This window comes from Falco naumanni, chromosome 1 (genome assembly GCF_017639655.2).
Source record: "Falco naumanni isolate bFalNau1 chromosome 1, bFalNau1.pat, whole genome shotgun sequence".
NCBI classification, from domain to species: domain Eukaryota; kingdom Metazoa; phylum Chordata; class Aves; order Falconiformes; family Falconidae; genus Falco; species Falco naumanni.
In genome coordinates, this window is record NC_054054.1 from 65474107 (window position 1) to 65486719 (window position 12613).

Here is a 12613-nt window from a genome sequence, read left to right on the forward strand (position 1 = left end):
CGAAGCCAAAGCAGCTGCAGTATATAAATTATCTAATGGACAGAGCTTAGTTTGTCTGATAATGTGAGACAAAGGCACTAGTTGCAGGTCTGAGCCAGGGTCAGACTGAGACGGTATGTACCATATGAAGAGGATCTGCTGACATCAGACAGACGGACCATTACTATGTGCAAGTGTACAGAGTGCAGCTGGGATTTTTGAGAAGAGAAACAGCCAGCTGAACCCACTCCTAAGTCCCAAAATCACATTAAACTTAGCACCTGATTACCTTAGACTCCTTTTACAATCCCAGCCCTACGTACTCTTGAGCTAATGATCATTGAGAAACATTATTAATTTCAGGACTAATTTCTACTTCATATGCTTTGCTACCTCACTAAATGCCATATAATTACCTGGGGATGGTAACAGCGTAATTTTAGCAGCATCTCTAGATCTTCATCTGTTTAAAATTTTTGTATTTTCATGTTTGCAAAAATCTGCAGCAGCAGCAGTTTTGCATCAGGTAGTAAAATTCTTAAGCCCTGCTTGAATACTCAATGATTTTTTGTTCCCGTTCTCATGGAACTGGCTAATCCATTTTACAATATATAGCACACGCAGAGTCACCTGAAACTTCCCTTGTCTGGGCAGATTTTGCAGTGGCTTGATGTCTAAGAATATTTCAGGCTGCAGCTCAATATTTACTGCAAATACAAGAGATAGGGATGGATTCACTATTGGTTTTTATAGGCAAACTGCAGCTGACTCAGGCCAGCTTCAGGAGCTGGGGAGTGAACAGTGATGGAAGCTGTCTGTCCCTGAGCTAGACCTGTGCTTCCCTGTGGCAAAAGGGAGGTGAAATCCCAGCTTCTTCCTGTCTCTTCTGAGACTGAGCTGTCTGAAACCACTGGTTTGGCATCAGATCACTTCATACTCTGGTCAAGATTCTTCCCCAAGGGCACAAGCCTTTGCATGTTTCTTACTCAAAATGGAAAATCACTGCAAATTAACAAATGCTTTTCTTATACACACACATGTATATGCATATTATATATGTTTGTACCCATATATATCCAGCAAAGCATTCAAGTTCGGTTTGTAACCAAACACCAACGTGAGTTCAGATTTGCTGCCAGATCTTTACAGGCCTTTGACAGCATTTTGAAACCTGCCATATAATGTGTATCATTCTAAAATATGTATTTATCATCTGCTGTGTAGATACCTAAATGAAATAATGCTTTTAACACCTGGCTATTACTAATAACCTTAACTAGCTCTTCCACAGCACTTTTCATCTAGGAGCCCCAAAGTACTTTGTGAAGGGGGAAATACTGTTAGTTTCTTGCTGCAGATCTGGGAACTGAGATATAGAGAAATTCAGTGACTTGTCAAGGTCACCAGACAAGGTGGGCAAAGAATGACAAAGGGGCACCTGGTCCTCTCAAACACTGGTCCACTCTCTGGTTCACTCTCCTCTTTGTGTTCTCCTTACCCCTGGTATGAGTCTAGAGGGACTAAAACTTCTCAAATCTGAGTACATAGACAAATTGTCAACCTCCCTAGCTACAATGAATACAAATAGGAAAGGGTCTACACTTAACAGCACCATACATCAGGTAGCTCTTTGTTCCTGAACTAGCAGGAAGGGTTTAAACACGAAGCTGTGTATAACTGAAAGAAACAGCTTGTTCTGTTTACATTTCCTGAATTCCCCCTACCTTCTTTTTGCACTTGAAGTGGTAAAAACTCAAGGGTATTGCTATAAACACATATTCATAGGTTCTTCAGCCTGTACTGTGCTCAACAGGAACTAAAACCTTCACCCATCAGAATTAATTTTCCTAGTAGCTCCCTAACTCCCTTTGGCACCTGAAAAATTGACACAGCAGTATGGTTCATTGTGAGCTAATGGCATTTGTTGCAGACACCAAGAGAAATTATTGCAACACTGTTTGCCTTACTAGAAGCAGCATCTGAGGAATCCCCATCAGCCAGCTCAGCCAGCTTGGCGGTTTCAGAAACCTGCTCTTCCCTTATCAGTTGACTTCATGCTGCCACTGGGCAGTAACAAAGAGCCAAAAGTGTACGTGGCCCAAGGAAAGGCACAAATAATATAAAACCATGGCAAGAAATCAGGCAAATGCAAGCTGTTCTCTCCTGATAACCCTGGAGGTTGAAAATTATTAGATTTAATTAAACAAAAAAGAAGACCAGTCTTGTGTGTGTACTTTGCCTTTGTGAAAGGTTACAATGTTTGGAAAGTTCGTAGCATTTGACTTGGATCAGCTCAAGACTTTGCCAGCTGTACCAAGGTACAGCAACACTTTACTGTGTGTTCAAGCAGAAACCTCTGCCAAGTACAAACTATTAGCTGTAAAATGGAGGTGCTTTGTGTTACAAATAATTGTGCTTGGAAAAGGTGCTGGAGTGACTGCAGTGAATAGTGACTTCTTTTTTTCCTGGAGGTCATCTTCCATGATCAAATTATCTATTGATCCGAGAAGTTTAGCAATGAAAAACCATTTGGAGTTTTCTCTGTCTTTGGCACTTCGTTGTAGTTCTTCTTAAGCCACCCACAGATCTATGCAGAATCACACATCCTGTTTATTTGATATCGCTGCTAAGTTTTTCAGGTACCCACAAATCCCTAAAAGTGTTATTCAATTTGTAGGGTCCTGTCCCACAACTAAGTGTGTTTCAATTGGCCACAAAATATGCAAGCTTTGATAGGTATCCACTGAGAAATATATTCACTGACATTCTCGACCAGTACATCCTACAGATCCTCAGCTCTCTCTCTTACCTTGATCTCAAATTCCTTCCTAAGCAGTGATTATACGAGTTTTCTTGTACTTATCTTCTCCACACAGGCCCACTAATTTGTTGGGACTCGCAGCCCTCCCATGCCTTCAGATTCCTCTGATCCTGTCTTTTTTCTTCTATTGTAATTGTCTTTACTTCTACACCCCATTGAGAGGTTATAAACCTTTATTGAAGTCTCTTATTCCATTGCCAAATTACAGAAAATGTCTTAAATTGCTCCCCATGGGAAGCCCAAAGCTGACCTCAGTATAAGAAAGATGGAGCAAACGAGTCTGCAGCAGTTTCACTGCCTCTTTTTCAAACCCATCAATACTCCCAGACTGGTTTTTATCACACTTACCCCACAGACTTCATGTGTGACTGCCAGCCACAGTCAGAGCAAACTGCTCCTCCCCTATTCACCACCCTCCTACACCCACAGGACAGAAAAACCTGAGTACGCGTGTGTTGTGCAAGTAAAAGGAGAGAACCATGCTGACCAAAACACTGCCTTCCCCCTGAGAGAACAGGCGCACCTCGTTATTCAGTACAGCATGCGCTTCCCCACTGCGCACACCTGCTATACTACAAGCACAAAGCTTCAAACGTAGATGTCTTGGCTTCTTGTTCATTTTCCATAATGTCTAACTTGGTGATAATTTTGCTTGCCAACAAAAATGGAACAGACCAGTTAGTGAAAGTGTGGATTTTCAGATTTCAAAGATGTTCTCAGGTTTAAATAAGTATTAGTCTCTACGTTTCTAAATAGAGCAGAACATTTTTTTCATCAGAAAATTTGAAATGGAACAGTTCTGCTGTCAGCCTTGGTATTTTAAGGCTCTCAGGAGTCAAAGTATTTAAGCAATCCCTAATTTTAAATCACAGTTACAGAAAAATATTTACTGAAGCACTGTGTTTCAGGGTTGATCTTATGAAATTTACAGACTTGGAGGTAAAATATATTTTTCACAGTTCTGTGCTGTTTTCTCATTTCTATTTTGATCCTTCTGGTAGCTTGCCTGGGAAGCAACTAGACAACAGAAGCTGATAAATCAGAAACTGCAATCACTGCTCAAATGAGGAAAGCTTTAACAGAAGTCTGGATTTGAGCAGGAAGAATGGTTTTCTTTTTCCTTTTGACTACAGCAGCAATATGCATTCTTAGCAGTAAAATGCCAGCCATGTTTCAAAAAGTCACATGTCACATTGCAATATGTAAAAATAGGTCCCTGTCAAAGATGCTTAGGCCCAAGATTGGACAGAGATTAAAAATAAAACCCATCACTCCAGTGGTGGGAATTTCAAACAGCCCCTGGGTACAATCTTTGCAGGAGGCATACAGGAAAGATCTGTAAACTCAGCTCCCGTTAGTATCTCTGCGGAATCAGTCAGCAAACCTCAACTGTCCCCTCCAGGCAAGGTAAAGGAATTGGTAATCTTGTGTAGAAGCAAATTATGTGTTTCAGATAATATTTGTTTTATAAAAAAGAAGGCAGAGTAGAGAAAGAGTTCTAACAAAACCCATGGTACTAAGAAACAGGTTTTCTCCCTGAATTGCTTTCTGGAAATAAGCCTTGAGGGCCTTCTTTCTTCTAAGAGAGCCAGCTGAGGTTAGATTTCTATGCACATTATCCCAGGAAAGGTCCTCATTCTCAAAAGATACGAACAAGTAATTGCTCCAGTGGAGGAGAGCTGCAAATCCCTCACACAAGTTTGTCCTGCGTCCTCCCTCAGAGCAACCCAGCCTCCAGAACTTGTTGAAATCTGGTTAACCAAACTCAGAGCTGTGGTATAACCTGAGCCCAGGGTATGTCTGGCCTTTCACAGCACAAAACACCAAAAATATTTTTGTCACTGTGCAACTATATTATAAGAAGGTTGAGGATGAGAAGGAAACATCCTTGCTTACAAAGTGGTAGCCTCTGACCAAGCTGTGACAGAGGGACCAAGTAGGCAACAGGAGACAGCAAACTCTTGAGCCACCAAGGTGGAGTGTGACAAGGACTGTTAATCAGGGACTGTGCATGCTCCAAAAGGGAAGCTGAGGTTTCTTGATTCAGAAATATGCTCCTAGATTTAAAGACCCAAACTGTTTGGAACAGACAACAGCAGCATCTTTTATTTTGCGACATGCCTGGAGAGGGTACTTCTCCTGGGAGGTGGAGGTGGATACCACTTTCTCCTTTTAAAAAACATAATATTGTCTCAGTGTAAATCCTCTGTTTTGGGGGTCTTAGTGTTCTTGATCCTTAAGTGAGCATCTCAAGTTTGATGTCCAATGAGGTGGCAAACCCCAGAAGATCCACCTCTGAGCTTAGTTTTACCCTAGACAGACCCATGCCCAATGCATCAACCTCTGGAGCACCAACATATCTCCATGTGCTTCCATGCCTATTTTTGGAGTCCAGACCTGAACATGGCCCTTTGTACCTCAGCTGTCATTTTGCTGACAAGATAAGAATATTTTTATTCTGTGCCTTGTTTATTTAAATGTCAATGTTTTAAATCAGAAGCATCCCTCACTATGTGCATAAATCTGATAGAGCATCAAGGGTGACGGGAGCTCTAGGAACAGTAAAAATGACAGTAAAACTATATATCCTGTGTACAAATGCATTCTTAATTGCTGTTGTTAGAAGAATACATTCTTCTATGGACTTTTTCTGTATTGCTATAGACTAGCTATAATATAAAAAATTCTTGACTGTTTAAACGATGTGGCTTGGAAGAAGATTTCTCCCACTGAGAATGGAGACAATTTAGAATATGGAACAGAATAGGATAAGATGAATATTCAGAAACTCATGGAGTCAACTTTCTGCACACACAGATTAAATCATAAAAAAATGCCACTGCCTGCAATATCAACGCCTAGTCATAACTGCACTATTTATAATGGGATATTAAGCTTTAGTTATGTTACTGTCTTAGGCTACATAAACTACCAGGAAAAAAGAGAATAAATAAGGTTCTTGCAGATTACTGAGTTGCAGCAAACAGGAGGCTGCACTACTCACAATTTTGCTTTGCAAGGATATTCCACTGTTGAGGTAGTGGAATGCACTGGGGGGGAAACAGGACCCAAACTAGCGTTAATCAGTACGGCCCCAGTAGACCATTAATCAGTATCGGAATTAGTGTGGTCAAGCCTTGGTAAACTCTCAGACCTCTACTGAAACAGGTAGGTCACAGAGTGGAAGCTGCTCTAACTCCACTGAAGTAAACTGCTTGTCACCACCCAGCGATTTGGGTCCTGCTGTTAGAACTGGGAAGGATAGATAGGGGGCTAAAACCTGGCAGAGTCTGTGCAGCATGCTAGGGGCCATCTGCTGCCCGAGAGAGAGAGAAATGCATGTGAGCTTCAGCAGGTGAGATGAATATGTGGCCTTACAGTGCTGATCCAGAATCTGACTCTTCCCAAAGTCAAGGGCAGTTCTGGCAGTAATGTCCACCTTGAGATAAGGAGCTGTAAAATAGCTTGTCGATTCTAAGTGTCTTATAGTAATTCTTCCTAGCCCATAACGTCCTACTGGAAAGTGGAACTGGTGCTATCGTCTGCAAGCTGCTTAAAGACATGACACTCAGAAGCTCCATCCATATAGGCGCAGCCAAGGAAGGACAGTGGCTTGTTAGTGGGTCTTGTGGTCACCTCATGTGAGCAGTGTGGGATCTGTGGGCTGCCAGAGGTAAGAATCTAATAACTTGGCCTACAGCCATGATGCCAGTTGGCAAAAACTCACTTGCCTCATTAAAGGAATTGCAAGCAGTTGGCAGTTTGTTTTCCATTGCTATGAATAGTCCCATCATGGCTTTTATGGCTTTCAGGAACTGTAGGTTCCATCTTATTCATGTTTCTCACTGCAGAAATTGGGAATTTTGCTACCCAATGTACAGACCTGGGCTGTGTATTAATCCAGCTAATGTAGTACATGCAAACTAAAGCAAAAGCTGGATCAGTCTAGTAGTGGAACTACTTTCAGCTCTGCCACCTGTGCCTGCACCAAGACATTGAGAAGGTCTCTTCATCTCCCATTCTTTCACTGTCTTTGCAAAACATTTCTGCTGCCTTTGGGATGTGAAAGAATTGAACCTTTCATTTCCTCCTTGCATAGATGAGCCCGTACGGTCAGAGCTCCCCACAACCCCATTTGCTTCTTTCCCACCACTCTGACCTTCCAAATACTGCTTACTGGAAAATAACTGAAGTCAAACTGAGGCCAGAAGTAAAAACAGTCCATGGTTCTACCTATAGCATAATACAGGTATTGTTGCTCGTGGAAAATGCTTTTGTTTTACAGAGACTCAAAAGTTTTGTGATCTGAGCCTGGCTGGGCATCTTCTGCCTGGAATCCTTGGCCTCACCACTCTCTCTCTTCCGGTAAGCAAAGAGTAAGAATTCCCATCCAACAATTTTCCTGCATTAGTAACAGGATTACCAGAAATCCATTTTTTCTTTTTTAATATCCTTCCACTTTCAAAACTGAGGAGTCTTGCAGAAAATGAAATGTATTTGGCTATAGGTCCTGCACAGGCATATAAAACCTAGATAAGCTAAAACTGTTTTCAAACATTGGTGTTTGGGTGGTTTTGGTGGGGTTTTTTTGACTCAGACAATATTGTTATGTCCACCTTTTAATCTTTAATGGGATGTAGGAGTTAGTGCACTGATAACTTGGCTCACTATCCTTTTAATTCTGGTTTGATAGTTGATAAAGTAATTACACTATTTGACATAGGGAAGGACAGGCTGAGGAAACTGGAGCAATTTGATATTACAGTACGTTAAGACGTATCATGTTGGTTGTTACAAGGACATACTTACTGTGGTCCAACCGACCTGCTGACCTAGGTCTGTAAAATACAGTGTAATGATGGAGGAAACGGCAAGGCTTTGTATGTTAATGGAATCCTTCAAATAGGGCCCATCTGTAATGACAAAAAGGGAAGAGGAGATGGCATGAACAACAGGCACCCTCTTAGAGGCTCAGTATAACATGGAGACTGCCTTGCTAACGGTCAAGGTGTAGGCTCAACCTGTATTCTGATTTATTTTGGTGACTTGGTACTTATTCTCCAGGTTAGCAACTTAGAGCATTGCTATGAGTTATTCTCATCTTACTGTAACAAAAGCATTAGGCTGACATGACACTGGGTGGCAATGCACAGCAATTGTTACGATGCTATCTCTGTTAATCTAAACCATTAGAGACATGCCATGCAATCACAGAGACAATTTCATAAAGCACTTCTTGTTCTGTCTTGCAAGACTAATGGGAAAGTCAATGTTATGCAGTGTCTCCCTCACTGATACCTTTTGCTGAAGTGTTTGCATTCTCAGGCTATTTTACAATAGGTGGCACCATCATGATGAATGCAACTTCTCGCTCAAAGGCCCACAGTCCAAGATTTCTTTGTAAGCTGCCTGACCTAGGCAGACCAGGTGTACCTGAGCATTACATTACTTTGCACAGTATTCTGAGGCATCTCCTTCCAGTCCTGATGGACCTAGAGTGTACAGGCAGAGACACAGAATAGCAATATCTCACTCTCTTTTTCTTATAGAGGCAGTGAGCTGGCTATTGGGAAACCCCAACAGCTGCTGGTATGTGGTGTTGCTACGGCTGCAACGCTTCTTTTCTCTTTTCCACTTTATGTATTCTGTCTCCCTTTTAATATATTTGTTGACTGTTTCAGTCAGAGAGGATGCTAAATTCCACCAGGTGCTGAGCTCATTTTCTAGGGCTTTACAATGCTATGTGCATACATACCGAATGCCATACAGCCCATGGCAGCTTCATCTCCCACTGCCATGTCCACCAAGAACTGGTGTGCTGGCACAAAACAAAAGAGGCTGCCTCCTGCAGCCAGTTGCTTCTTCTGATGAGGGTGTGAGCAAATATTAAAATGGATAATGCAGTGAGTGAGGGAAGTGAGTGAATGGTTTTAAAACTGCCTTGCCTTCATTATCTGATTATATACTGTATTCTGAAACATTTTTACTCAGTGGTTCTGAAAACCATTAGATTATTTTATTAATGAGAAAGCTAATAAGTTCATCGTTGTTATCAGCTAATTAAAAAGTGCTAGCAGTTCACCCAATAACATGTATAGAGAGCACAATGCTGTTAGGAGGAGAACTTGCCAGAGGACTAGTAGTATGTGAGGTGGCTGTATTCAACTATATGAATACTTACTGCGTTCTAGTTGCAGGCCAACACGGGAAGGGTACCACTGGGGACCTGTTCAAATCACAAAGCTTGGCTGTTAATTTCATGGTGGAGGATCTAAATTTCTTTTTCTGTTAGTATTCTTTTTAGCTGTTAGCTACAAATGTGAGGTTAAAAAATAATCCTCTCTTTCGGCCTCAGCTGTACAAAGGGAATACAAGAGAGCAAGGAGCACACAAATATACACATTAGAGCAGAAATCCCTTCTCCCACTTGAGTGTTGGAAGGGCCAATCTCAATGCTGAATGCTCCATCAGTGCACAAAAAGTGGGGATGTGCCCGCACCACTGGGAAGCATAAAGAGGACCCTGTTTGTTACTGTATTTGCCTATCAGTGTCAGGGCAAGTGGGTAACTGCCACAGAAAGATTTCAGAAGGGATCATGGTTGTTCAAACTGTTAACTTGTCCGACATTTGTAGTGCCTGCATACAGAAGGCTGTGCCCCTACAGCTCTGCTGAATGGGCAGTGTAAGCACTTCTCCTTTGCATCACAAAGACACATAACTTCACTTAACCCACACACTTCGGTTTGCTTTTGAAGGCTTTTAGGGCTGATCTAGCACATTTCAGGGCTGACCTGGAGCAGCCTGGAGAGACCTTACACAGCCCATGGTGTTGACTGAGATTTGGGGGCAGCAAAGTCTGACAGAGGAAAGCAAGGGTGCAAGGATGTTGCACTATCACCACCCACAGCCATTTCTATTGCATTTGTCTTCATTTCTTTTGACACCTTAGGACAGTTGATAGCCTGACGGAGATGTACTGTGTCTTTTCAATACAAAGTCTGGGTAAAATTGGTCAAATATAGCCATGCTTTTCTTTAGACCTATCTTACAATTGTTAGTATTCCTGTATTTAAGATACTAGCATTCCTGTAGCTTAAACAAATGGAAAAGAATTCTTCACCCTGACTGTGATCAAACGTGGGAACATTTGCCCTGAGTAGCTGTGGGATGTACTTCCCTGGAGATAGTCAGGCCTCAGCTGGGAAAGACCCAGAGCAACCTTACAGGACTTGAAAGTTAGCCCTGCTCTGAGCAAAGGCCTATGGACCAGATGAGCTCCGGAGGTTTCTTCTACCTTAACTGTATTTCAGGATGATTAGGAGAGCTTGTTCACCCCACGAGCTGCCAGCTGGAGGGGAAGGGGAGCTGTACACAGTGTGTAGTGCGCCCACCGTGCAGTGCACTCGGCACACTCATTTCAGAAGCACTTGACTTGAGTTTTATAGGTAAGAACAGGCATTAGATGAACCCATGAACCAGACCTAATAGCAGAAGGTGAGACATCCATCAAGTAAGTTGTAAACATTTTTTTCAAGTTACCACAACAATCCATGGCTATTAAAGATAACAAAAGGAAGATAGAGAAAGAGCAGCTGTCTGACTTGTCAAAGAAGATATGATTTGCTCCAGGACAGCAGATATCAGTAGTTATTTGGGAGCCTGAAATGCAATGTACTTGTGTTAAATTGGAATATTCCTCCCAGAGCCCCCCTCCCCCCTATATTACAGTATGTTTCAATAAAAGCCAATTTACCTGATCCTGTGGCAATGCGCTTTTAGATACGGCTCATAATCTTCACAAGGGCAAACAGGGGTTGTGCATTTAAGCACGTCATCCCACATTTCCAGTCCTTTAGCCTCAGTATGCCATTATGTTCAAATATACTTAAAGATTTAGATAGATGGAAGTGTGCCTTTGCTGCTGCTTCTCTGCAGTGACCTTGTTACCACATCGCTGTGTCTCCCTGGTTTCCAGACCACCCTTGGGCTGCTGTGTGTATTTTGCTGGAGGGACCTGGAATTAACTGCTGGGATGTTCCTTCCCAGCTCTTACTATTGATGGCGGGCCACTAGCTTATGTCAAGCGGAAACACTATGCAAATGGAGTGGGAGACAAAGTGCAAACACATCTCTGTAAGTATGTTGGTTTTAATTTGAACATGAAAGTTTCCCACTTTCAGTCTTACTGCCAGCAGACTTTAGCAAGGCTGTTCCCAAGTCTTAGCTGCCTGGGGTCCTGCAAAAAACAGTGTTGCTTTCCAGATGGAAGTGTGACCCAACTTGGTCGGCCTGGGAGGTCTCAGAGGTCTGGCTGGTCTGCTTTCCCAGCCTGATGAGACTCATTTCAAAGAGAGGAAACCTCACACATTCCTAGGTATCAGAGATTTACTGGCTTACCACTTGGAAACAGTCAGCCAAGGGGACCCTTGCCCCACTTGTCAACATTTACCTATCTTTCCTATGACCAAATGTTTTCCATGGGCATCCTCCAGAGCTTTCCCTAGGATTTCTATTTGGCAATGTGGGAAGCCATTCCAATCCAGCCTGGCTCTAGCAAACACACATTCACGCCATTCATACAGGAGGAGGGCTCTCCTTTCTCTAATCGTGAAAAGAAGCCAAATGTAGTGACTAATTATCAACTGTATCAATTATTGCTACTGCCTGTCAGAATAAGGGGTTGATGGCTCTCTTGGATACCTAAAGCCAGTACTAACTGGCAGATTCATTTCACCTGCTGTCAGCGGGAGTTCAGAAGTGCATGTGGAGAGTGCATGCTCCCAAAGTAAACAAGCACTCAGTGAAAACAGAGATACAGCTGTAGCTGTGTGCAGCACCTGAAGGCTTCTCTGCACTCTCACTGGCAAAGCTTGCTTTGTTTCCAACCTAGAGCTGGAGGGTTTCTCTTTTCTAGGGTTGTTTTGCCTTTAGTAGGGTATACTTCCCCGTTTATTCTTATTGACACTTTCCATTGGTGCCTCCTGCAGATGTTAACGGCAATCTGAGAGGATGGGTGACTGAAGTTTATCTTATAACTCCTGTTGCATCTAAGATCAGGTATGTATTGTTATTTACTTTCTGACATTGTGATGGTACAACAGAGCTCAGCCATGTGGTACTTGGTAGGTCACAGTCCCTGTATATTCCTTGTGATCAGCAGAGCTGTTCAGCTTCCTTCCTGTTCATATTCCATTCATACGTGGTTGTGGTTGTAGCTATTTTGTACTTGGAACAACACTGCAAAAACAGAATTTCAACCCAGTTATATCCCAGACTGGTTTTGACTTGAGAAAGCAGATACAGACTGACTATAAAATAAGAATGGCCACCATGGTTCAAACCATAGGCCTATTTAGCTGATACTGTGGTTCCTCCATCACATTTCTTAGATTTCTACCATTTGTGTAGAACAGCTATTGAAATGTCTTCCTGGGTTTCCATCTCTTATTTGATTGTTTCTACCCTCCTGAGCTATTGTCTTGAAGGATGTTTGTCTCAGTCTTCAATAAGGTCACTTCCCACCTGCATGCACACAGGCACCTGAAAGCTTTGCCCATTGCTCAGATGAAAGGCTATTCACAAACTCCTTGATGTTAAGTGACATCAACACCATTCTTCTTCACCGATCTAGTGAAAGATGTCCCTGCCCATGGTAGGGGGGCTGAACTAGATAATCCAAATTTGAACACTCCTTCCAACCCAAACTGTCCTACGGTTGTGTAACTCATTCTGTTATGATTCAATGTTCCTTCTACATGTACAGGCTTCCTTTAGTTTGGCAGTGTAAGCAATTCATGATGAGTCTTAAGCCT

General features: G+C 42.4%; 1 protein-coding gene across 2 annotated transcripts in view; it reads right to left on the reverse strand.

Annotated features, from left to right (window-relative positions):
• TECRL (trans-2,3-enoyl-CoA reductase like) overlaps window positions 1-12613 on the reverse strand; it is a 67453-nt gene that overhangs the window by 21698 nt on the left and 33142 nt on the right. Inside the window, exons 3-4 of one of the 2 annotated variants that reach the window (XM_040597031.1) lie at window positions 8982-9026; window positions 7610-7713 (exon numbers count right to left, since the gene is read on the reverse strand). In XM_040597031.1, the coding sequence (XP_040452965.1) occupies window positions 7610-7713; window positions 8982-9026 (149 nt within the window). The remainder of the gene's footprint in view (window positions 1-7609; window positions 7714-8981; window positions 9027-12613) is intronic. The other variant, XM_040597040.1, reaches the window with a different exon arrangement.